A 25193-nucleotide genomic window follows, 5' to 3' on the forward strand; every position below is an offset into this window, starting at 1 on the left:
TTCACAAAATTGTTCACAAGATTTACTGTGAAAATTATCTTAACTTCATTCATGGGGGGAAAAAAAGCAATTTTAATGAAAAAATACAACTTTACAACCAATATTGAATCTGACTCGCATAATGTATGTGCTGGTGGTTATTTCCCCCTCAGCTGTCCGTGCTGCCCTTGATGGAGCCCGTCCTGCGTCTCGACCTGAGCCTGTTCCCCCCGTACGGCAGCTCGTCACTGGGCCGAGACTCCAGGCTGAGCGGCACTTTCGGCAACGCCTGCCTGGACGGGGTCGCCGACTACTACACGCAACTCGCGTGCAAGGTAGGAGGAAATTCTGTGGAAATACGTTACACGATTTGGGACTGGATGTAGGATTTCCTCCTTTTTTTTTCTTTTTTTTTTTTTGAATTTGAAGTTGGTCAAAAACACGATCATGTTTGCGTGACATCTGATCGCAACAGGTGGATGTCAGTCTCACACTGGATTTCGGAGTGAGAAAATGAGGAGTGATGTTAAGCTTAAATTAAACTCTCCTTGTAAAATTTGAGTGTATAAAATTTAACACATTTTTTCAAGTAAATATCACTCCCAATTTTCCTGCTTCCATATTTGAAAGATCATAACAAATGTAGTATTAGCTCTGACAAAACCAATCGACATCTAGAACATTCCATCGTAACATCATAAACATGCAATTGAAATGAGCTCCAATTTATTTGTCAGGACAATTTTATTTTGCCGGAAAGAACTGGAAACTTTTGGCCCGAAGCTGCAAATCTTTTTCTGAGGTCACCTTCATCATTTGTATGATGAGAGAGCTGTTACTATAAGTTCAGTCCATTCACTATTTATCATTTAGTCTTCTTACTTTTGCATAAGGCTTAGCTTGTACATTTTAACAATAAATAAATAAATTCTACTCTTTCTGTGGGAGTTGATGTAAGTTAAAGATAAAAAAGAAACAACTTTCTGGGGGGGAAAAAACAAAACCAATTATTTACTTTTATTCTTGTACGTGCAACAGGTGAATTTTGTTGAAAAGCAAAATGTGACATTTTGAGGCCGTCTGTCTTGTTCCAAATTTGCAGAACATCTTGGGCAACCCACCAACCCCTCCAGCCTCACTTCCGCCCACCCCACCTCCGGTGGCCAAGCAAAAGCTTCTCAACGGCTTTGCCACGGCAGCGGAAGTGAGCAGGAAGGACGGTAAGTGCGTCCCGTCTCGTAATGGCGAAAAGCGCAGCGCCACCTTCGGATCTGACCTCGTTGCTTCCCTTTCAGAAGTCAAAGGTGCGACGACGTCCAAGGGCGAAGAGCTCCGACGGGCCGCCGAGACGGCGGACATGGACGTGGACGTGCCCGCCTCCTTGCCCACGCCGCCGCACAACAACCAGGAAGAACTACGGTAATGTCTCCCGCCGCCTTTCCGGCCTAGTGGCGGAAGAGCTCGTTGCTCACTCTGCGTCTTTTGCCCAAATCAGCGTCCAGGATTCGTCTCGGTGCGGCAGCCCTGATGGCTATGTCCCGTCCTCGTCCCCCGAGAGCGTGGCCGACATGGAGGTCAGCAGGTATCCTGACCTGTCCTTTGTCAAGACGGAGGCGCTGTCCCCCTGCCCGTCGCCCCCCATTCCCATCATGCCTTGCTCCTGGGGCAAAGGTCGGTCCCGCGGAGCGACGCTGACGGCTCCCCGTCCGACTCGGAGTGACTCAGTTGCGCTATTGGCCCTTTTCAGGCTCTGCGTTGAAACGGGAAGTCAAGACGGAACCCGACCATCAGGCTCCTCCCTCCTGCTCCAACTCAGATCTGGTTACCATAGCGATAACCTTGAACCCGACCGCCTCGCAGGTAAGCGCCGCACCTTTCCCCAGTCGTCCTCCGACCCTCGCCATGATCCGCTGACGATGTCGCTGTCCTTCCAGAATGTTCCCGGCGTCATGGCGACGGTGGCCAAGCTGCTGCGGTTGCCCGCCTCCATCAACTACCAGCTGAGCCGCGACCCGCTCACCCTGCTTGCCGGCGTCTCAGTGCCGCTACCTCAGGTGCCGTTATTCAGCTTGGAATATGCACTCAACTGCTTTCATTGCATGCGAGGAAATGATGGGAATTTGTTCATGTAGGCTACATCAAGCAGCAGGCAGCAGAGAACAGCGCCACCAACTGGTCTGTATACTTTTTGCATCTTTTGGGTGTCACGTGTGTGTGTTTTGTCACATGACCAATCAAGCGGCCTTTTGTCTAGGTGTGAGGATGGGCTCGGTCCAACGTGGCAGCGGTGGCGCTCCCACCCCCTCCAGGCCGCCTTCATGCAGCTTCTGCAAGGTGTTGCTGGGAAACGGAGTCCGCAAAATCAGAGAGACCAAAGAGGTGAGGGTCATCCAGGGGTCACAGGTGACTATTATGGAATGCATAACTTGTACTGCGTAGGCGTGAAGGGAACGCTCAGTACTTTGAGCACAGCCTCAGGGATGAAATAAAAGTTTGAACATTTAATTCAGTGATTCGTTTGTGCACCACTGGGGGGCGCTTGCGTACCACGAGTAACACTCGTTGCACTATTAGTTCAACATTTAGAAAATGTTCAATTTTCAGCAGGCCATATAACTAAAGAGAACAAGACATTTTCAGTATTTTGCATTTAACACACATGTCGGCTGATCAATAGTATTGATTTGTGAGAAAATTAGGAAATTGAACAAATTGGATGGATGGATATGCCATACGAGGTTTTGCCTGGCAGTAGCAATATTTCAAGGGGAAAAAAAGTTTAGTGTTATCAGTGAAAACGTTTTTGTTTTTTGTTTTCCTATTAGTCAGGTATCTATTTTTTCATAAAAAAATTATTTTATAATTTTAATTAAAACTTTTTAAATAAAAAATTCTGATGTCTTGCGACATTATTTTCAATAAATAAATAATGGTGTCAATTAAGCGTTAGGAAAATCAATGTATGATATCTTGTAAATTCCATTTTTCTTAACGTACATGTACAACTTTGAATCGATAGCTTCAACATCGGGCCGGGCAATAACTCAAATTAATTTTATGAATTTGTCATTTTAAAAGTTGACACTAAAAATTTGTGAAATCGTGAAATTAAAAGCTGTGAAGTTGTGTGTTATGCAAATGTTACTGTGAGTTGTAATTTTGCACAAGTAGCAGAATAATTGTGGCATTTATGAAACCTTTACATAAATATTTGTTGAGTTTATTACTGAAATTAAGATTGATTCAAATCATAATGCTCCAGAACTTAAAAAAAAAAAAGATTACATTTTCCCCCCATACCGCCCATCCCTATTTCAACATTTGCTAACCTCATGATGCGGCCACTGAAGAATGACATTGACCACGCGTGTTGTCCGTTATCACGCGAGAGCCTGAAATTGTGCGTGCGTTCCAGGAGGGTCGTCCCAGTCTGCTGTTCTGCAGCCCGAAATGCTCTGCGCTCTACTCGTCCGACCTGAAGGACGGAAGCGCCGCGGATGAGGTGCGACGCCGCGTCCCAACACTAACCTGTGATTGTATGATTGCCGATGACATCATGTATATGTTGTGCCCCTAGCCCGCGGCCCCGCCCCCTCCTCAGCACCACTACGAGAACAACATGTCATCCATAGCTGTCCACTCGCTCCCCGTGGCCCCCGCCCGGGCCGCCGCCTCGCCGCCCCCCCGCTTCCCCTCCGCCTCCACCGTCACCATGGAGACCAAACCCCGCATGGACGGCCTCAAGGTGGGAAAATCTGACATGACATCGCTGAGGAGCCCACACCCCTTAAAGGCACACATACAGTAATTGGAGTCCATTTTTTTTTTACAATATGCTGCATTTTGTCTGTGTGATTGACAGGTGAAAGTGAAACTGAAGCCCCACCCCCACGCCTTTTCCGAGGGCGACGACTCGCTGGCGAGTCAGCATACCAAGCGGATGAAGAGTTTGCGCTGGCGACGCTGGAACGTCAACGTGACTCTGAGCAGGTGAGCGGCGCCGTCGCATGACCCGCTCGGAATCCGAATGGCGTTTACACACAAGTGTAACACGAGTTTAGCCTAGCGCGCGCTCACAAGGAGTCTCCTCCGAACCAGGGGTCCCATTTCCGACAAGGCCGTCGCCGTGCCGACCGAGGACGAAGTGGACGTGTTGTTGAAGAAACTGGGGGCGTGTCTACGGCTCGACCCTTTTCCCGTGGACCAGCGCAGGTGTTGCTTTTGCCGCCAGCTGGGCGACGGAGAAACCGACGGACCCGCCAGACTGCTCAACCTCGACTTGGATTTGTGGGTGAGTCCGCGGTGCCCGTCGCGCTCGAGCCGTCGCGACGCCGACAACGTCTTGAACACCGGCGTGCTTTGTCCAATCAGGTCCACCTGAACTGCGCCCTGTGGTCCAGCGAGGTATACGAGACTCAGGCGGGCGCCCTGATCAACGTGGAGTTGGCGCTGCGGCGCGGTCTGGCGCTGCGCTGCGCCCACTGCCAGCAGACGGGCGCCACCAGCGGCTGCAACCGGCTACGCTGCACCAACACGTACCACTTCACTTGCGCCATCAGGGCACACTGCACATTTTTCAAGGTAAGAAGAAGAGGAGCTTTGATTTGTTTTGCAAAAGGGGAGGGGGGACGCAAAAGGGGAGGGGGGACCATGAGGAATCGAAACGGATCAAATCATTCTGAAAAGTCTTACATTTGAGTAGGCAATATGTATAATAGGAGTTTTAAAATTTGTGCTTTAATTTGGAGTTAATTTAAAGTTCCTTAAATGCTACAATTTTTTTTAACGCACGATTTAATGTTAAAGATTATATAGCTCTTAATATGAAAAGAAAAATGCACTGAACTGTCACCATCTTACAAATACAATTATGACATCTAGTGGCAGAAAAATGACCAACACAAATCAATATCACTCGTTTTTTACAGTACTTCTTTTTCATTTTAACTCAATTTTATGAATTATTATGAAATTACTGGTTCGATGACTAAAAGATGCAGCAATATTTCTATTACTTAGTTAAAAAAAAAAAAGTCCACTTTTATATTATAGAGTATGAAAACTTGGAAAAAAAATTTTATTGTACATTTAGAACAGATGTAAATTTGTGATTAATCGTGAGTTAACTATTGAAGTCATGCAATTAATTAATCTCCTGACAACCCTAATATATATAAACATTAATAGTTCAAATTAGAGCTGCTCGATTCTTACGAAAATATTAATCACGATTATATTGGTAATAATTGAAATCACAATTAGGACGATCATTTATTTTTTGGTACAAAACAATAAAATGTTTAAACGTAATAAAAATATTAAGACAATTAAAATTATTTGAAATTTATACATTTAAACAACTCAAACTACTCAAAATTAGAATTAATAATCTTTTTCTTTTTTTTCACGATTATGCTGATTTTTGTAATTGTGGAGTGTAATAATTGAATTCCGATTAATTGCACAACCCGAGTTCAAATCAATGAGATCTGATTCTGAAATTCCCGTCTGCGACCTTCCAGGACAAGACGATGTTGTGCCAACTGCACCGGCCCCGGACGGGCCCCGCCAGCTCACCCTCGTCAGCCCCGGGTCCGCCCGCCGAGCCGTGCGCGTGGACGCACGACCCGTACGACTCGGAGCTGCGCTGCTTCGCCGTGTTCCGCCGCGTGTACGTGCAGCGGGACGAGGCGCGGCAGGTGGCGGCCATGGTGCAGCGCGGCGAGTGGCGGCACAGCTTCCGCGTGGGCAGCCTTCTCTTCTGCGCCGTGGGCAGGCTCCTCCCGCGCCAGATGAGCGCCTTCCACGCCGCCGCCGCCATCTACCCCGTCGGCTACCACGCCAACCGCATCTACTGGAGCATGCGCCACAGCAACAGGTAACGCCTTTTTTTTTTTTATCAACTTCCACATATGACTTTTGATTTCTCATATTTGATACATCCGGTCACAATGCTTTAAATTCATACATTCATAACTGTCAAAAATCTATTAAACAGAATATTTCTCACTATTAATAAGTATAATTAATAACGATTAATAAGTATGTCTCTTCTTGCTCAATTGGGTCAATCTTCCAAAAGCCATCAGCTGGGTGATACTGCCCTCTAATGGATTATCCGTGCAATGCATGTGTCAGGTCATATACGTCAGGGTTTTAATGGGGGGGGAATTATACTCGTGAAATAGTGGGCTCAAATGATACGTTTGGCGTTATAAGGTTAACTCATTCACTGCAAGCCCAGTTAAAATGGATTTTTGACGTCTATAGCCGTCAATGGCAGTGGATGAGTTAAAAAAAAAATGGTGAAAATTCAAGCTGGGCAAAAGAAAATGAGAAATTTCGAAATGGAGCTGCAGCTCTACAAGGCGCCAGAGGCGGAGCTTTCTGGTGGTCAGCAGGGATGAAATTGACCCACGCCCTGCTCAGCTGTCATCTGTCAATCAAATCAGTTTACACGTCTGACTTTCTTAATATCTTCTCAATGCCTCCCAATGCTTAAATTCCTCACAGGGCTTTTCCACGTCGCGACGACGAGGCACTCAAAAGCTAAATTTTGAACTCAATCAGAAAAGTTATTAACTATGCTTTTGTCAATTGGCTCCTTCGGTTTACCGCTGTTTTTGTGCAAGCAGTGCACATCACCCCCCCAAAAAATGTGTGTGACCCGCTGTGACCTTTTTTAGGCGCTGCGAGTACATGTGCTTCATTGAGGAGCAAGAGGCGCGGCCGCTCTTCAAAGTCAGGGTGGTGGAGAACGGCTACGACGACCTGGTCCTGACGGCGCCCACGCCTAAAGGTAATGTCCGGCAAGCTGCTTGCAAGCCAGGTCGGCTGAACCCTCACCTGCCTGCACAGGTGTGTGGGAGCAAATCCTGGAACCGGTGGCCCACCTCAGAAGCTCCAGCGGGATGCTCAAACTCTTCCCCGACTTCCTGAAAGGAGAAGACCTCTTCGGACTCAGCTCCTCGGCCGTCTGCAGGATCGTCGAATCCGTACGTGGCCCCTTTGGCGACCTTGCGTGGATGCGTCCGGTGCTTCCGAGCCACGGTGTGGAGGTCACCGACCTTGCGGTCTCGTACCCAAGTGTCAAACGATTACTCTCAAATTAAAAACGAGGCTGCATATGTAATTGGCTCTCAGCGTTCTTAGCCAGTCTTGACCTCCTCGGGACCCCCGGGGCTCCACGGAGCCCGGGTTTGGAAGCGCTGCACTAAAACGATGACCTCGTCACATCCGTGACCTCAGTTTAGCATCTCAAGACTTTGAGGTGGGGGCTGCCGACACGCGGCGAGTAATCCTGCGTTTGTGTGTAGTTGCCAGGCGTGGAGTCATGCGAGGGCTACACCTTCCGTTACGGCCGCAACCCGCTGATGGAGTGGCCGCTGGCCTTCAACCCGTCGGGCTCGGCCCGCTCGGAGCCCAAAGCCAGCCAGGCCAAGAGGTAGCGAGCGTCGCGAGCGTCGCTTGCCGGCGCGCGTCGATCGGCTCACCCGCCCGCCACTCGTGACGTGAGATTTTCCCGTCAGGCCGTACCTGCTGACCAGCATGGCTCCCCGGTGCCAGGGTTCGGTGGGCTCCATCGTGGGCGCGGTCCCGGGCGTCATCTCGCTTTCGCCGGGCGAGGCGGTGGCGGGCGCTCACCAGGGGCGCCACTCCAAGCTGGCGCAGTACCGACGCATGAAGGCCGACTGGAAGACCAACGTCTACCTGGCGCGCTCGCGCATACAGGTGAGCATCGCGTGCGCGTCTTTGTGATCGTTTGGGAAGTCAGCTTTTATTGTTTTGAGGTTTTTGTTAGTTTTCAGATCTGGTTTCTTAGTTGTAATTTTTTCAAAAATGCTACATTTTCAACAAAAATATCTCAAATACAAAAATATTTAGGATTAGGTTAGATTTTATTTAGTTTTGTAAACATAAAATGTAGTTTCAGTTTTAAAGCATTTGTCTTATTTCGTTAGCGTTTTTTGTTGTTTTGCTTTTGTTTTTTAGTTTCAGTTAGTTTTCAGAGCTGGTTTGCTTCATTTTAGTTTTCACTTTTTTTTATTGTGTGCAGGATTTTTTTTTTTAACTTGGTATTGTGTAGTAAAAATTCAACAAATATCTAAAATACAAAAATATTTATATTTAAGTTTTAGTTTTTTAAACGTAAAATTAAGTTTCAGTTTTGTTTTTTGTTTTTAAAGCATTTTCCTTTTTACTTTATTTTGTTAAAAATGTTTGTAGTTTAAATTTTTTTCAAAAATGCTTAATTTTAGTTTAGTTTTTACTAGTTTTAGTTTGATATTTTTTCTTAATTGTGTGCACGATTTTTTAAAAACATGGTATGTATTGTGTAGTAAAAATTCACCCAAAATATCTAAAATAAAAAAAACATTAGGATTAGGTTTTATTTTAATTTTATTTTTTCGAAAGCATTTTCCTTTATTTTATTTTATGTATTATTATATTATTATTATTCATTAGTTTTAACAACTGGTTTGTTAGTTTTTTCCAATTTTTTTAAATTTTAGTTACATTTTTATTAGTTGTTTTTTTTTAGATTATGTGCATGATTTAAAAAAAGATAAAAAGAAAAAGGTATGTATTGTAAAAATTCAACAATAATATGTAAAATACAAAAACAAATTAAGATTAGGTTTGGTTTTAGTTCTTTTTGTAAATGTAAAATGTAGTTTCAGTTTTAGCGTGTTCCTTTATATTTTATTTCATAAAAAAAAAATAATAATTCAATTGTAGTTATTTTTGATGAACTAAAATAACCTTGGCGTGCACGCAGGGCCTGGGGCTGTACGCCGCCCGAGACATCGAGAAGTGCACCATGGTCATCGAGTACATCGGCACCATCATCAGGAGCGAAGTGGCCAACCGCAAGGAGAGAGTCTACGAGAGTCAGGTGACAATCGCGTCCAACGTCGGCTTTCACGACTCCGCGCTCGGGGTTGAGTTGGCGCGCCAGTTTTTACGCCCGCGTTCCTAACTCTTGTCCCGTGCGCGTAGAACCGAGGCGTGTACATGTTCCGAATCGACAACGACTACGTGATCGACGCCACCATCACTGGAGGACCCGCCAGGTGCGAGGGCGTCGCGCGGCGACGGCCGCCGCCGCGTTAACCGTTCTCACCTGCGCTTGTGCTCGACAGGTACATCAACCACTCGTGTGCGCCCAACTGCATTACGGAGGTGGTGAGCATCGAGAAGGAGAACAAGATCATCATCAGCTCCTGCCGGCGCATCCAGCGGGGGGAGGAGGTAGGTGGCGCCGCCGCCATCCTGGGCGTTGCCGCGGTTACTCATCGCCCGCGTGTTTCTTCTGTGCGTCAGCTGTCCTACGACTACAAGTTTGACCTGGAAGACGATCAGCACAAGATTCCGTGCCACTGCGGCGCCTTGAACTGCCGCAAGTGGATGAACTGAGCTGAACGAGTGATTGGCGGGCGGGCGGGCAAGAGGCTGGTCCTCTGTGTGTAAATGTGTACAAAGACCAGCAGAGGATTTTGTGTAAAATAACTTTGGTTTGTTTTTGTATTTATTACTAAAAGAACTTATTTTCTAATCGCACTCCCTTGTGTAGGGTGACAAGTGGCAGCGTGTAAATAATGTCCAGATTTAAAACGATAAGAAAAAGAAATGTTCACACTTTGGACAAAGAGGCCATTTTGAGTTGTTTTGTTTATTTGCACTTGTCATTTTTATTTTGTCTGTGACCACGCCCCCTCGTTTTTTTTGTATTTTGTTTTACTCTACAGATGATTATGAAATTATTTTGTTTTGGGGGGATTATGTGGAGTCTGATTTTGAAGCATTTACAGAAAATAAAAGATTTTACGTTTTGAACAACATGGCACTGCGCCTTTGTAATGGTTAATTGAGTGTAAAGCAGTCTGGGTAAACTTTGCATTTTTAAATCAAATCACTAATTCATAAGTGGGTTTAAAAAAAAGAACATTTCGAAGTTACTATTTGACAGTTTAAATAATGAACAATTTATTCTCAATTTTTTATATTCATATTTATACTTGATTTATATTGTCTTTCCCCCCCTTTTACAAATGAATGAAATAAATGATTGAATACATTACCAAAGAAACTGTTCAATTTTACATGTAAAATATTTGAATACTTTCTATTGTATTTGCAATAAATAACCAGTTATTTACTGAGAAAAATGAGGGGATTAAAAAACCGTAAGATTTACAAGGAGGGGTTTGGCTTCCATGCAGTGTCTTGATTTTTAACCGTTGTTGCAAAATTGAGTGATCAACTTGAGGTCTGAGAAAGTCTCTGAACATGTCCAAAGTCACTGATATTGAGCTGGTTTTTTTTTTTAATGCCGCAGGAAGTACACTGAAACAAATGTCTCCGTTTGGACATGGATGTTAATTGAACATTGAATTGTCCTGCCTTGTCACTGACAGACAAATAAGCAAAACCGGGTTATTTGTCGTAAATAAATCCTCTTTGCGCTAATGTACCACAAAACATTGCTTTGGATAGAATCACTGGACTTGGATAATGTTTGAAGTTAACCCCATGTTTTGACTCATTTTATTGTGAAAGCGGTTGGCGGAAGTGTGCCCCGCATGACGTATTACCGTTTCCGGCGTCCGGATTTGATGCCACTTTTTCAGTTGATGTTTGTTGAAGACGTCCGGCAATGCTGTTTAGATGATGAATTGCGCTGCGTGGACAGACTTGTGTTGACGAACGCCAGTGAGTAGCGTCCCAGCGTCACTTGAACTCGCCGCCGTTTAGCTCGAGAGCTAACAAAATTGCTAGCCAGTCAGCCTAGATAGAAGATTAGCTCGTGTTGGCTGAAGTAGCAAGGTTCCATTATCGGACGGCCTTAAAATTCTTGTCAGACAAATATGCAAGCACGGTTGTCCACGTGTAGACAACATGTTAAGTATGTTATGACTAGAAATTAAAAAGCAAACTTGCTGATGTGTTTTAAGAGCAAATCCTGCATAGGAGAGAATTTTGGTGGTTATTTTGCCGTGACTGCCAGCTCGCCACCTAACGTAATTTTGCCGTGAATAATGCTTAAACAAAACTCTGCGCCGGTGAATGGGAGTTGTAAACGAGACATTTTGTTTCACGTTTTATTGAGCAGTTATTTTGCCGTGAACGACGTGCCCTGATAAAGTTGGACTCATTCCGCGTTGATGAATTTTCCACATTTAAAGAAGTGCAAGACGCGATTGCTGCATGTGAAAGCGAATCCTACTGCCTGATGATAATCCTGCTCCGAGGGTTATGGTTAGGCCTCAGATGGTAATCCCAAGAAGAGGTGGCAAAACAAAATGAAAACTAAAACGTAATGTAAAGAGGCAGAGGAGGTAAAGCGAGTCAAGAACCACGCACTTCGCATGACTCACGGCAAAATGAGCTACCGTAATCACGATAAAGAAGCCAACAAAATATTAAAATCAGAGCTTCTCACTGCAAAATATTGCTCATAAGAGAGTTGCCGGTCATTGCAAAAATAACCACTGCCTTTTTATTTTATTTTATTTTTTTGAGTGAAGAAGACATTTTATGAATGGACTTTGCTTTATCACCTTGTTTTGCCACACAAGATCTTTTACGAGGTTTTCGGAAATCTTTTTTTTCACGCGTGTAAAACAAGGAATGTGCTTGTCGTCAAATAATGCAAGTGACTGCTGCGCTCACCAACAGCAGTCCAAAATCCGTACGACGTCCAATATGCATAATTTCCCCTCTGTTGTGTTTGTGCGAAGCAGTGTGATGTAAAGCGATGCTGCGTGCGCCCCGATGGCTTTGGTGCCGCTGCGCTACTTCTGCTACGGCTGCCTGGTGACGTCGGCCGCCTGGTCCGTGTTCCTCCTGGTCTACTTCTCGCGGACGGCCGAGCCGGGTCTCGGCAGGACCCCCGTCGGGCCGCGCCGCCGAGCTGTTGCCGAGGAGTCGGCCAACCGGGGCGCCGATGACAACGCAGGGGCCGCCAGGCTGTCGCCGGAAATGGGTAATGGCCAACGTGGCTTCGTAGAACCCGTGTTACTGCGCCGTGGCAAAACATTTGCGATTGGACATTTGGAACCGCGGCCAAACCGGTCGCAAGTCGTCGGCAACGTCTGCAACGTTGTTTGTGGAACCCCCGTCCAGGTATGATCTTCAACGAGGCTGACCAGGAAGTGCGGGACACCGGCTACCGTCAACACGCCTTCAACGTGCTGATCTCGCGCCGCATCGGTTCTCACCGTCAGTTACCCGACACCAGGGACCGCAGGTGGGACGCCCGTCGTCCTGGCCCCGGGCACCAGCGATTGACGCGCTGCCCTTTGCAGGTGCGGCGACGAGGCCTACCCCGATGACCTCCCGTCCGCCAGCGTGGTCATCTGCTTTTTCAACGAGGCCTTCTCCGCACTCACCAGGACGGTCCACAGCGTGTTAGACCGGACCCCTGCTCACCTTCTCCACGAGATCATCCTGGTGGACGACTACAGCGAGCTCGGCAAGTGCCGCCTGCTGACCAGTTTGAGGAAGTTCAAGTCAAGAAGATTTATTGGCCAATCTAAATTGTTGCCAAAATGTTTCTGCCGGCGCAGCTGAGCTGAAGGACGACCTGGACCGCTACGTTCGAGAGCAGCTGCCCCGGAATGTCAGGCTGATACGTAACCCGAGGAGGGAAGGACTCATCCGCGGACGCATGGTCGGAGCCAACCATGCCGCCGGTGAGTCCCGCGACCTTCCGCGACCTTCACCTTCCTCACCGGCCCTCCTCCGTGTGCGTCAGGTGAGGTTCTGGTCTTCCTGGATAGTCACTGCGAGGTGAACCAGGCGTGGTTGCAGCCGCTGTTGGCGGCCATTCGGGCACAGCGCCACACGGTGGTGTGCCCCGTCATCGACATCATTTCTGCCGACACGCTGGCCTACTCGCCGTCTCCGGTGGTCCGCGGCGGCTTCAACTGGGGGCTGCACTTCAAGTGGGACCCCGTGCCCGCCGCCCAGCTGGCTGGGCCCCGGGGCGTCATCGCCCCCATCAGGTAAGGTGCCACGCCGCACCGTGGGCCGTCCTCGTCTGACCGCCCCTCCCCCAGGTCTCCCACCATGGCGGGCGGTCTGTTTGCGATGGACAGGAAGTACTTCAGCGAGCTGGGCCAGTACGACGCCGGCATGGACATCTGGGGTGGCGAGAACCTGGAGATTTCTTTCAGGGTGAGGCCCGACTCGCTTGCATCGGTCACGCCAGCTCAACCGCCGCTGACGCAATGAGCGTATGTGTGCGTGCGTCAGATTTGGATGTGCGGCGGGCAGCTGCTGATCATCCCGTGCTCCCGCGTTGGTCACATCTTCCGCAAAAGGAGACCTTACGGCTCCCCGGGCGGCCAAGACACCATGGCCCACAATTCTCTGCGTCTCGCTCACGTATGGATGGATGACTACAAGGTACACACACATGGGCGTTACCCACCTGGGTGAGTGCTGGCATAACAATCAGACACCTGTGTAAGTACTGGCATGACAACCAAGCACCTGCAAGTGTTTTGGCACATCAACCAGGCACCTTGGTGACGGTTGCCATAACAATAAGACACCTGGGTGAGTGTTGGCATAACAATCAGATACCTGAGTAAGTACTGTCATGACAACCAAGCACCTGCAAGTGTGTTGCCATAACAATCAGACACCTGGGTGAGTGTTGTCATAACAACCACACACCTGAGTGAGTATTGCCATAACAATCAGACACCTGGGTGAGTGTTGGCATAACAATCAGATACCTGAGTAAGTACTGTCATGACAACCAAGCACCTGCAAGTGTGTTGCCATAACAACCAGACACCTGGGTGAATGTTGCTATAAAAACCAGACACCTAGATGAGTGTTGGCATGACAACCAGACACCAAGCGATGCAGTCTTGTGGGTTTTAAGACTGTATCAGGAAAATTACTGTAGTTGTTTCTGAACGTTGGGAATGAAAACGATATCGAAAGCGATGAACGATGCCGGTAAGCGCGTAGTAAATTCTTCTTCTGCCTTGAAGGAGCACTTCCTGTCCCTGCGCCCGGAGCTGCGCGAGCGCAACTTTGGGGACGTTGGCGAGCGTTTAGAACTGAGGAAACGTCTGCAGTGTCGCTCGTTCCGCTGGTACTTGGACAACGTGTACCCCGAAATCAACAACAAACTGCAGGCGCCGCCGTTGCTCAGCAACAAGAAGGCGGCACGCCCCCGGGTGCTGCGCCGAGGACGGGTAACCTTTGACCTGCGGGCCCTGCCCGGCTTCCTGTTGACCGGCGTCAAAGTAAAAGCCGCTTCCTGTTCCAGCTGCTCAACGTGGCCAGCGGACGGTGTTTGGTGGCGCAGACGCGAGTCAGTCAGAAGGGCGGCGCCGTCGTGCTCAGACCCTGCGACCCCGGCGACCCGGAACAGGTGACCTCCGAACTTGTGCCTTGCTACCATGCAAACGTGACGTCATGTTGGTGGATGTTGACGTGCGTGCAGGAGTGGACGTACGACGACGAAGGTCAGCTCATCCTGTCCGGCCTGCTGTGTCTGGACGTGTCAGAGGTCAGGACCTCCGACCCGCCTCGACTCATGAAATGTCACGGCTCGGGGGGGTCGCAGCAGTGGAGCCTTGGGGTGAGATCTGCTCGTTGAGGTCCGTCGAGATGCCCGTCCCGCCCGTGTGCCCGCTAACGCTTGTTGTGTGTGTGTGCGCTTGTTCCCACAGAAGTCGGCCCGTGTGTACCAGGTGTCTGTTGGTCAGTGTCTGTCCGCCGCCCAACCAATGGGAGTCAAAGGTCACGTTGGCATGGCGATATGCGACGGCTCACGGCCGCAGCAGTGGCAGCTGGGAGAAGGCGGGGCTTGACCAGGTCATGTGACAATCCACTCACTTTTTAAGATGATTTTATTGTTTTTAATTGGACTTTTTTTTTCTTTTTTTTTTTCATTTTAAAAGTTCATCCATCATTTCATCATTTTGAACTTTGACCCTGGCATGGAAGCTTTGTTGTAAATAAACAATGAACAGTTGATCCCTCAAGTGTGTTTGGCTCAAATCAGTTGTGATGTCTTCAGTCTGCACATCGACACACACGCAGTCAAGTGTCGATCGCGCGACGTTTTGTCAACCAAAACAGATCAATAAAGTTTGTCTGGAGCCTTCAATGGGAATTGATGTCCAATCAACAACACTGTGTGTGTGTTTTGTGTGTTGGGCAAAGAATTAGCTTTTTTCGTTAAACTATTTTAAAATATTCCCACCGCACTGACTCGATTCGCTTGGCACAGTGATGACATCATTGCGATGATGTCATCATGCTGCCAAGGCAAGCCATCGATTGAGCTATTATTGATTAGCGTCTCTGCTATCCCACTAAGCCAATTAAGTTGAGTGTGTGTGTGTGTGTGGGAGGGGTGGTGGGGGCAGTGCTGAGGAAGGAGGCGGGCCTAGTGAGCATCTGGACCCGTGCCGCACATTGACACCAGACCAAGAAGAAGACATGGACGCCTTCAAGCTCTTTTTTCATGTTTCCCGAAACCAAAACATGAGTGGGAAGATGACCTTTGACCTGCCGAGGCTCCCCTTCCTGGTTGTCGTCTTGCTGGTCACAACGGTCCGCGGCGGAAGAGTCCTAAGTGGTAAGTTTCACCACCAAAAGACGACCGGCAGGTTTCACGCCTTTCATTTCCCGCAACGCGTATTGTACATGTGCGCCATATGTGTGTCTTCCATACATGGAGTGTATCCGAAACGCGCGCACACACACACACACACACGCACACACACACTAGTTGGGGAAAAAAAGTGTTGAGTGTGTTGAACAGCAAAGTGATGACACTGCAGCTAATCACTTAATGGGTGTGAAATGATGTGAGTGTTAGAAAATGGAGGCGTGTGTTAAATGTGTGTCGACATACTCTAAATGCACTTTTTAATGTATGTACGTGTGAGCGTGTTAGCGCCGCAGGTGGAGCTTTCACATCAGGCAAGGCAGGCAATTGTTTGGGTACCCTAGCCAGAAGGGGGTGTTTAAAAAAAATTACGAAAATGTATATTAAATTAAGGCTTTTTTTTAAACGACCATGTAAAGACTTCTTTTTTTTTTTAAACGACTATTTAGTTTAGACTTCTTTTTTTTCTTCTTTTTTTAAAGGCTTCTTTTTTTTTTTACGATCATGTAAGGCGTTTTTGTTTACTTTTTTTTTGTAAGGCGTTTTTGTTTCATAGTTATTAATTTATTTTTTAAAGACCATGTATAGTAAGGCGTTTGTTTCCTTTTTAAATTTTTTTAAACGACCATATAGTAAGCCGTTTTTGCTTACTTTTTTTTTTACGACCATGTATAGTACGGTGTTTTTTTCATAAAAAAACACGGCCATGCATAAGGCGTTTTTGTTAACTTTTTTTTTGTTTGTTTTTTAACGACCATGTATAGTACGGTGTTTTTTTTCATTAAAAAAACGACCAGAAGGCGTTTTTGTTCCCTTTTTTATTTTTTATTTTTTTAACCGGCCATGGTACGGTGAATTTTCCTAAAAAAACCCGACCATGTATAGTAAGGCGTTTGTTTCCTTTTTTTTTTAACGACCATGTATAGTACGGTGTTATTTTCATTTTAAAAAACACCATACTATACATGGTCGTAAAAAAAAAAACCTTACTGTACATGGTCGTTAAAAAAAAAGAAGCTTTAAAAAAAATAAAAAATATATAGATTTTTTTTATTTTAAAAAATGACCATGTAGTATGAAGGCGTTTTTTTCATAAAAAAAAAAAAAACACGACAATGTACAAATAAGGCGTTTTTGTTTACTTTTTTTTTGTAAGGCATTTTTGTTTCATAGTTATTAATTTATTTTTTAAAGACCATGTATAGTAAGGCGTTTGTTTCCTTTTTTAATTTTTCTAAACGACCATATAGTAAGCCGTTTTTGCTTACTTTTTTTTTTTTACGACCATGTATAGTACGGTGTTTTTTTCATAAAAAAACACGACCATGCATAAGGCGTTTTTGTTAACTTTTTTTTTGTTTGTTTTTTAACGACCATGTATAGTACGGTGTTTTTTTCATAAAAAAACACGACCATGCATAAGGCGTTTTTGTTAACTTTTTTTTTGTTTGTTTTTTAACGACCATGTATAGTACGGTGTTTTTTTTCATTAAAAAAACGACCAGAAGGCGTTTTTGTTCCCTTTTTTATTTTTTATTTTTTTAACCGGCCATGGTACGGTGAATTTTCCTAAAAAAACCCGACCATGTATAGTAAGGCGTTTGTTTCCTTTTTTTTTTAACGACCATGTATAGTACGGTGTTATTTTCATTTAAAAAAACACCGTACTATACATGGTCGTAAAAAAAAAAGGGAAAAAAAAGCCTTTAAAAAAAAGCCTTACATGGTCATTTGAAAAAAAAAAAAAAACCTTTACTGTACATGGTCGTAAAAAAAAAAAACCTTACTGTACATGGTCGTTAAAAAAAAAGAAGCTTTAAAAAAAAATTATATATAGATTTTTTTTATTTTAAAAAATGACCATGTAGTATGAAGGCGTTTTTTTCATAAAAAAAAAAAAACACGACAATGTACAAATAAGGCGTTTTTGTTTACTTTTTTTTTTTTTTACGACCATGTAGTAAGGTGATTTTTTGCCTAAAAAAAACACACGACCATGTATATATAGTAAGGCGTTTTTGTTTACTTTTTTTTTTAGTAAGGCGTTTTTGTTGCATTTTTTTTTAAACGACCATGTAAGGCGTTTTTTTAATTTTAAAAAACGACCATGCGATTTATTTTATAAAAAAAACACACGACCATGTAGAGGGTTAGGGTTAGGGTTAGGGTTAGGGTTAGGGTTAGGGTTAGGGTTAGGGTTAGGGTTAGGGTTAGGGTTAGGGTTCGGGTTCGGGTTCGGGTTCGGGTTAGGGTTAGGGTTAGGGTTCGGGTTCGGGTTCGGGTTCGGGTTCGGGTTCGGGTTAGGGTTAGGGTTCGGGGTTTTTTTTCTTCAAACGACCAAAACGACACCGTTTTTTTTCATTAAAAAAACACGACCATGTCGAGCAAGGCGTTTTTGTTTACTTTTGTTTTGTAAACGACCATGTAGAGTAAGGCGTTTTTGTTTACTTTTAGTTTATTTTTTTTAAATTACCATGTATAGTAAGGCGTTTTTTTTCATTAAAAAAACACAACCATTTTTTTAAAACTTTTTTTATTATTTAAAGAAAAAAGGCGGGTTTTTTTTCAAATGACCAGGCTTTTTTAAAGGCTTCTTTTTTCTTTTCTTTTTAACGACCATGTATAGTAAGGCTTCTTTTAATTTTTTTAATTCTTTTTTTTTTAAGCGACCGTGTATAGTAAGGCTTCTTTTATTTATTTTTTACGATTATGTATAGTAAGGCTTTTATTTTTATTTTTTTAAACAACCATGAATAGTAAGGCTTTTTTTTTTTTTACAACAATGTATAGTAAGTATTTTTTTAAGGCTTCTTTTTTTTTTTTTTTACCATTAATTTTTTTGAAGACCATGGTATATATAGTAAGGCGGGTTTTTTTATGACCAAGTAAGGCATTTGTTTTTACGACTGTAAAGTAAGGCTTAAAAAAAAAAAAAATCATGAATATAGTAAGGCGTTTTTTTTATGTATATATAATTTTATATTATATTATATACAGATCAGTGGTGTGCGCCCACAGGTCAAAGAGTGTGTGTGGGCGGGGCCAGGCGGGCGTGCTACAAGGTGGCGCACTTCCAGCACGTATCCAGCCGCGTCGACTTCAGGGAGGCGGAGCTCGCGTGCCACGTGGACGGTGGCCAGCTGGCTAGCATACGGACACCGCAGGAGCAAAAACACATCCAGATGCTTCTCGAGGTTGAGCCTTCGTCACCGCCATAGTCATCATCCTCACCCGCAGCTTCATATTCATCCTCATCATCACCATCCTCATCATCAGTATCATTAGGGATGGGCGAGTACCAATACTAGAAATCGGTATCTGTGCCGATACCAGCCTTATTTATCATCCACCCTCTTGTGGCCGTTTTACAATTAGGAAGTAGAAATGAGAAATAGGACATTGCCATTAATTTCAATTATGCTTTTTTTTTTTAAGTAAATATACTATATTGGAATATATAGATATTTCTTTCAAATTATTTGTCATTTTTGTGTTATTGTATTTGGTATCGAACATTCCTAGTTATCATCATCTTTATAATCATCAACATTGCCACGTCATTGCTTCTATCATCATCATCATCATCATCACGTTGATAGGAATCTTGATGGTGATTGTTCAGGAATTGCGTTCGGGTTCGAGAATATCAGATGGCGATTTCTGGATCGGTTTGACCCGCGTGGATGACGAGCACAACCTTTCTGACGGCGTCACTTCCTGCCCACAACGCTACAGGTGGACCGATGGCAGCCCTGCGTCATTCAGGTGATGCGGCCGCGCGCGCGTGCGCGAACTGTCCTTTGCCAACAGGAAGTGATGTTTGTCTACAGGAAGTGGTACATGGACGAACCGTCGTGCGGCGCCGAGTCGTGCGTGGTGATGTACCACCAGCCGGGTGCGATTTCGGGAGTGGGCGGGGCTTACCTCTACCAATGGAACGACGACCGCTGCTCCATGAAACACAATTTCATCTGCAAATATCAACCTGGTTGCCACATCTTGTTGTCAGCATTCATCATCCTGCATGCTTTACGAGTCCGACGGTGTCTTTTTGTCTCTTTGGCAGAGCGCCACCCGGAGGAGGAGCCTGGTACCACGGCTGCTGGGAGGGGGACAGGTTCGTGAGAAAACCCCAAACTCTCGTCATTATTATCTTCAACTTTTACATCCATTTTCATATTTTGCTCACATCTCCGACTTCTCAGTGCCACCTTGAGATACGAGTGACCTGACTTGGTCGATATAACTTGTCAAAATTCCTCCCAAAAAGGCGTAAACAAAAAAACTTTTTTTTTTTTTAAACCACTCCAAGCTGAAAATGCCCATTCAACTTGTACCAATGTAGGCCTACTCAGCGCCATTTTGTGTGTGTGTGTGTGTGTGTGCGCGCAGAGACTACACTGGATGGCAGCCACGTAACCTTGACTGAAGCTTCAGGTACGCACACGCTCCACCCACATGGATCGACCAATGATTTAAAAAAAACAAAACCAATGATTTTAAATTAAAAAATAAATAAAATAAAGCAATAAAAGGATTTGGAGGCAGAACATTTCAGTGTTTTGCAATATTCTAGTATTTGCTCAACTTCACAAGCAAGAGGAAATTCCAAGTATGAAAACATTTGGGTCCGAAGTGCGCATGAGCAACACAAGTCAATTTTGCATGGCAACGAGCGGTTGCTGTGAACGAAACTCCGCCCATCAGTGATGTCATCATGAAACGTTCATGAACTTTCGCGCTCAGGCCCGTTGGCGCTGTACGTCATCCTTCCCACCATCCCGCTGCTGCTACTCATCCTGGTGGCCGCCGGGACTTGCTGTTGTCACGTGCTGAGCACAAGGTGGGCGATATTGTTCCGCAATTGTTGCCAAACCTGATGACATCACCCGTGTGGCTCCTCCCACAGCCCGGCAGGGAGGCAGGCCAACCTTTGGATCGCCAAGAAGCCGAAAAGTGACGGCACGGATCCGTGACGTCACGTCCGAGTTACCCGATCGGAGCCGGTGATGGGGGCGGAGTCTGAAGTGTCACGTGGAATCGTTTGTTGGATTGCTGAGCTAACAGCGCATGCTAAGCTTGTTTTTGTGTGTAAATGATGATATATTTCAACAACAAAAAAAACCAACTCATTTCAACAACAAAAAAAACCAACTCACTTCAAAGTGTGTCACTCCTTCCGATTGAGGGTTAGTTCCTTCCGCCAAGATGCATTAAATTGACATTTTTTGATTTAGTGCTTGGATCATTTAGAAAACTTTGAAGTTCCGAACACAACAAAATGTTCACTTGGTCTTTTTTTTTCCTTTTTTTTTTGGGAGAGCTTGCCTGAATTTTTGACTCTTTTGCAGGAAGACCAAGTGCTGAAAAATGCGATTTCAAAATAAAACACATTTACGCTGCCAGTCAGCAAAAGGAATTGCTTCGTTTGGTTTTGCCCAATGTGGACCTCAAACTTAACACGCTATGTGAAGCTTATAGTAAAACCTGAAATTGATCACAACTTGAAACTCATGTCCCAATGTGAAACTTAACACATTTCACATGATGTGAAACTGAACATGTGACAACATGAAACTTATGTTAATGTTAAATCATGGAATCAAGATTTTGATTCTAATCAAACTTTGTGTACTTGCTGATCGTGATGGCACAACACTAAATCTGAAATTTGAGATCAATCAAAGCACCAAATTTTGGTATTTTCAGCAAAAGGGTCCACCTTTCTTCGAACCCTTATATCTCAGGAACTAAAACAAAATATTACAAAAATATACACCAATGTTTTAAATGATTGAATCCTCGTTGAATTCCCTTTCCAACAATACCCGTTTTGTGAAGATTAACCAAGTAGTTCCTGAGATATGGGTTGAAAAGAAGCTGGCCACGCCCCTTTTTGCTGAAAAAGTCGAAATTTGTTGAGCTGTAGCTCTCAAACCCCTGCGCTGATTGACCTCAAATTTCAGATTTAATGTTGTGCAGTCACTATCAACAAATATATCAAGTGTTATTCAAATTTAATTTTGCTTGGTAAAAAATGTCAGATTTTTTGGGGGGTGATTTGGGGCGAGCCAATGGCAAACTTACTGTATGCAACTGTGAACGTGTGTTTGTGTATTTGTGGCCCGCGATTGGTTGGCGACCATTTCCAGGGTGGACCCTGACGAGGAGAAGCCCACCGGAAAGGGCATGGCCATCTTGCATAAAGCCTCCAGACAATGAGAGAAACGTTTTCTTGACGCGGGGCCGGGACCCAACAAGAAGTGGGCGGGGTCAGTCGGAGGACGCATCCACCACCTCTTCCTGTTTGAAATCCGGGGCCCCGTCGAGATCTTGGAAGAGGATCGGCGCGTCGGGGTCTTCCGGCGCTTGGCCAATGCCGTGCATGCGCTTCCTGTGCTGCTGCAGGTTGCCTTGGCGATTGAAGCGCGCCGCGCACAAGTCACAGGCGAAGGGTCGCTCTCCCGTGTGGATGATGACGTGCCGGTCCAGCTGCGAGCGACACTTCTTGTCCTTGCCGCAGATGTGGCAGACGAAGTCTTGCGGCAGGCGCGTGCCATCGCGGTGGACCACGTGCCGGTGCCGCTTGAGGTGGCTGAGGCGGCGGAAGCGGCGCGGGCAGAAATCGCAGGCGTGCGGCCGCTCGTCGCTGTGCACGGCCTCGTGGTTGCTCAGAAGCGAGCGGAACTTGAACTCTTTGCCGCAGGTGGTGCACCGAAAGGAATTGGCGACGCGCGGGCTGGCCGAGCGCGGCGCCGTCTCCTTCAGGTGCGCGCGTGCGTGGTGCCGCTTCATGCAGGCGTGGCTCGTGAAGCGGCGCAGGCACAACGAGCAGCGGAAGGGCTTGTCGGCCGAGTGCACGCGGGAGTGCGCGGCGAGGAGCGCCTCCGTCTTCAGCCGCTTGCCGCACACGTGGCACTGCAGCGAGCCGTCTTCGTCCTCGGCGGCGCTGGCGCCGTCGGGATGGACGAGGAGCTTGTGGCGTTCCAGCTGGTAACTGCGGCAGAACTTGCGGCCGCATACGTCGCAGAGGTGCGGCCGCTCGTCCGTGTGCGTCAGCAGGTGAGTCGCCAGCTGCGAGCGGAACTTCATCTCTTTGCCGCAGAAGTGACACAGCAAGGAGCCGGAGCGCCGCCGACGCCGCGTCCCGCCGACGCCGCCATTCTGGTGCACCGTGAGCTTGTGGTGCTCGAGGTCGTTGGTGCGCATGTAGGCCTTGGGGCAAAGGTCGCAGCGGTGGGGTTTGACCCCCAGGTGGATGATCTCGTGCGTCTTGAGCGCCGACCTGCAGCGGAATGTTTTCCCGCAGACGTCGCAGAGCCACGTCTGGATCAGGCGCTGCCTCTCGCGCCGGGTCACGCCGCCCGGGTGGAGGCGGCTGAGGTGATGGCGAAGGTTGTCGCGGCGGTTGAAGCGAAGGTCGCACAGGTGGCACGCGAAGGGTTTCTGGCCCGTGTGGATGATGGAGTGGCGGGCCAGGCTGGACTTGTTCTTCATCACCTGACCGCATATGTCGCATGCGTTTGTCCCGGTCTCCAATTTCACCGCCGCATCTGATGATGCAGAACCACACACACGTGAAGCTAAAATCTCCATTTTGAGACTTTCCAAGAAACAAATAAAACTGCCTTCGCACCTCCTTTGGCCGAAATCCACACTGGCCCCTCCCCCTCCTCCTCATCCACCACCTGCTGCTGGTCATCTGGCTCCGCCCCTCCAGATGAAGGTTCAGGTGACTGCGGCGTCTTTAGATCTTCACGCCACCTGGGAGGTCGCCGAACCCTCTGTGGACGTGTACTGGACAGCGGTAGCAAAGCGGCGGTGTTGGGGAGCGGCTCCTCCGGGGCTTTGATGGCATTTCGGACCACTTTGCTCCTGCTCTGTGGCAGCGCGGCGGCGCCATTTTGACTATTAGACGGCAAACGGCGAACAGGTAAACCTGCAAAGTCAGAATTCCGCATTTATACAAGTTGAAAGTTTCTGCCAGTAGTTCAAGTCATGTGACCGAAGCCCCGCCCACCTGCGCGTCTCCAGCACAGCCGGCGAGAGAACAGGTCCGCCTGTACGCCGACGTCTCGACTCTTAGCGGTGTCGCTCTGACAACCGATGTCGTGGGTCCCGCCCGCTGGCGCCTCCCACTGGCAGGCCACCTCCCGCCACTTCTTCCCCAGGACGTGGAGCTCATCTCCGCCTCCGGGGGGCGCCACTGATGCAGACGCCATCGCACTCCTCAAGGTAACACACAACAACAATGCAAACTCATTATGGGATGCAGTCAACCCAACTCAGGTCTGTTTTTTTGGGGGGGTGGAAACTAGTTTTTGTTATATTTAGAATTTAACAGGTCTCTTTCCCTAAACCTAACCAATTATTTGCAATGTATAAACTTTAATCAGATGCTTACACTATTATTATAATGATTACATTTTTGGGTGGACTTGTGTAGAGCAACAGTCAAAAGTTTAAAAACACCTTCCAACTGGATAGCATGTAAAAGCTTCTCTAAACTTTCAACTAATCGATTACTCAATCGTGCTTCCAAAGTCAATTTTTGAAAACTATCTTTTCAAACTTTACAATCATATTTTTTAGGGCTGGGCGAGTACCGATAGAAGGCATGATCCCACATTGATTTCGAGTCCACGGGTCACATGACCTGGACACCATTGAGCTAAAATGCTTATTTTTATTTTATAAAATTCATAGAAATTATTTAGAGATGTGAAATGGGAAAACAAGAGGCGTATCTCATGCTGTTTCCCCGAGAGGCCACTTGGAGCGAACGTCTGTCGAATATCCCAAACTTTACCTCGCCTCTCGAACACTCCTAAACTAGAACTGCTTTTAGATATGAGGAATTTCACGTATATTTATGAGCTTTTTCGACAATTACTTTATACTGCTTTTTCAGTATGAAAGTCGTTATACAAATACATCAATTACTTAAAAAAATAAGCCGTTATTGATTCATACATGACTGAATGTTAAAGAATGAATGAACGTACGTGTGGCATCAAGCCGACATTTGAATGCGACGTCAAAGTTTGTTGAGTGATAAAAGTATTGTGAGCGTTAACTTGTGTTGGATTATTATTATTATTATTATTGTTCAGCGTAAGTGATCGGATGAACAACAAGTCAACTTAGTGCTGGAAGAAACTATTAGCTTCATGCTAACAACGGAAGCAAAACAAGAAAAAGGATTCGGATAACAAGTAATGCGTTCTTACCTGCGTCGAGCAGTCTGACGACGAGCGAGCGACACAAGGTGAGAAAAGTTTTTCAAGATTATAACGCAATTGTTGAACAAGTGCGCCAAAAAAACAAGTACACTTCTTCGTTATTTTCGTGGTCTTCTTCTTCGTCGGCTTGTTTTTCTTCTTCGTCTTCGTCCGGAAGTGAATTCCTCGAGTTCTACGGCTTATGTGCGCCCCCTGTGGATTAGGCCGGGAATGTAATTTATCAGTCAATGGATGTCGTTTTTCATCTTTCTTTCTTTCTTTCAAATGATTTTAAAGCATAAACTATTACCATTACACATTTAAAGCATTGTATTATGTTACACACACAC

At 46.1% G+C, this 25193-nt stretch overlaps 4 protein-coding genes across 7 annotated transcripts in view; 3 read left to right on the plus strand and 1 right to left on the minus strand.

Moving 5' to 3' along the window:
- The window catches only part of LOC147156007 (histone-lysine N-methyltransferase 2C-like), a 38925-nt gene extending 28868 nt beyond the window's left edge, over positions 1-10057 (plus strand). For both annotated transcript variants that reach the window (XM_086065966.1, XM_086065967.1), the window contains 21 exons: positions 153-314; positions 1082-1398; positions 1475-1650; positions 1727-1839; positions 1914-2033; positions 2112-2154; positions 2234-2358; positions 3395-3481; positions 3557-3724; positions 3842-3969; positions 4078-4270; positions 4351-4560; positions 5502-5857; positions 6666-6778; positions 6838-6974; positions 7296-7423; positions 7509-7710; positions 8759-8875; positions 8980-9053; positions 9123-9231; positions 9304-10057. In XM_086065966.1, the coding sequence (XP_085922092.1) occupies positions 153-314; positions 1082-1398; positions 1475-1650; positions 1727-1839; positions 1914-2033; positions 2112-2154; positions 2234-2358; positions 3395-3481; positions 3557-3724; positions 3842-3969; positions 4078-4270; positions 4351-4560; positions 5502-5857; positions 6666-6778; positions 6838-6974; positions 7296-7423; positions 7509-7710; positions 8759-8875; positions 8980-9053; positions 9123-9231; positions 9304-9396 (3171 nt within the window). In that variant the 3' untranslated portion in view covers positions 9397-10057. The remainder of the gene's footprint in view (positions 1-152; positions 315-1081; positions 1399-1474; positions 1651-1726; positions 1840-1913; positions 2034-2111; positions 2155-2233; positions 2359-3394; positions 3482-3556; positions 3725-3841; positions 3970-4077; positions 4271-4350; positions 4561-5501; positions 5858-6665; positions 6779-6837; positions 6975-7295; positions 7424-7508; positions 7711-8758; positions 8876-8979; positions 9054-9122; positions 9232-9303) is intronic.
- Positions 10058-10569: 512 nt separating this feature from the next.
- galnt11 (UDP-N-acetyl-alpha-D-galactosamine:polypeptide N-acetylgalactosaminyltransferase 11 (GalNAc-T11)) lies at positions 10570-14990 on the plus strand. Its single transcript, XM_086066058.1, has 12 exons — positions 10570-10692; positions 11721-11965; positions 12106-12229; positions 12288-12454; positions 12549-12674; positions 12737-12986; positions 13041-13158; positions 13237-13389; positions 13989-14195; positions 14270-14374; positions 14447-14584; positions 14676-14990. The coding sequence occupies exons 2-12, from the start codon at positions 11755-11757 to the stop codon at positions 14814-14816; spliced, it is 1740 nt and encodes a 579-aa protein (XP_085922184.1). The 5' UTR covers positions 10570-10692; positions 11721-11754; the 3' UTR covers positions 14817-14990.
- Positions 14991-15396: 406 nt separating this feature from the next.
- Positions 15397-21035, plus strand: chodl (chondrolectin). Of its 2 annotated transcripts, XM_086066066.1 has the most exons (8): positions 15397-15589; positions 18641-18816; positions 19245-19387; positions 19453-19610; positions 19689-19739; positions 20015-20059; positions 20369-20465; positions 20532-21035. In XM_086066066.1, the coding sequence occupies exons 1-8, from the start codon at positions 15451-15453 to the stop codon at positions 20596-20598; spliced, it is 876 nt and encodes a 291-aa protein (XP_085922192.1). In that variant the 5' UTR covers positions 15397-15450; the 3' UTR covers positions 20599-21035. The 2 variants fall into 2 exon arrangements, with proteins under 2 accessions (XP_085922192.1, XP_085922191.1); XM_086066065.1 differs by having other exon boundaries at positions 19453-19739.
- LOC147156010 (zinc finger Y-chromosomal protein 1-like) lies at positions 18665-25002 on the minus strand. Of its 2 annotated transcripts, XR_015092085.1 has the most exons (5): positions 24853-25002; positions 23643-23851; positions 23259-23561; positions 21710-23175; positions 18665-19721 (listed from the first exon to the last, which is right to left on the minus strand). XR_015092085.1 is itself a non-coding variant. In XM_086066057.1 (4 exons), exons 2-4 carry the CDS (start codon positions 23842-23844, stop codon positions 21896-21898), a joined length of 1785 nt encoding a protein of 594 aa, XP_085922183.1. In that variant the 5' UTR covers positions 23845-23851; positions 24853-25002; the 3' UTR covers positions 20175-21895. The 2 variants fall into 2 exon arrangements, 1 of the variants encoding a protein (XP_085922183.1); XM_086066057.1 differs by lacking the exon at positions 18665-19721 and having other exon boundaries at positions 20175-23175.
- Positions 25003-25193: the final 191 nt, after the last annotated feature.

Source organism: Leptonotus elevatus, chromosome 21, assembly GCF_054856555.1.
Source record: "Leptonotus elevatus isolate MCC_2025b chromosome 21, RoL_Lele_1.0, whole genome shotgun sequence".
In the NCBI taxonomy this organism is placed as follows: Eukaryota; Metazoa; Chordata; class Actinopteri; order Syngnathiformes; family Syngnathidae; genus Leptonotus; species Leptonotus elevatus.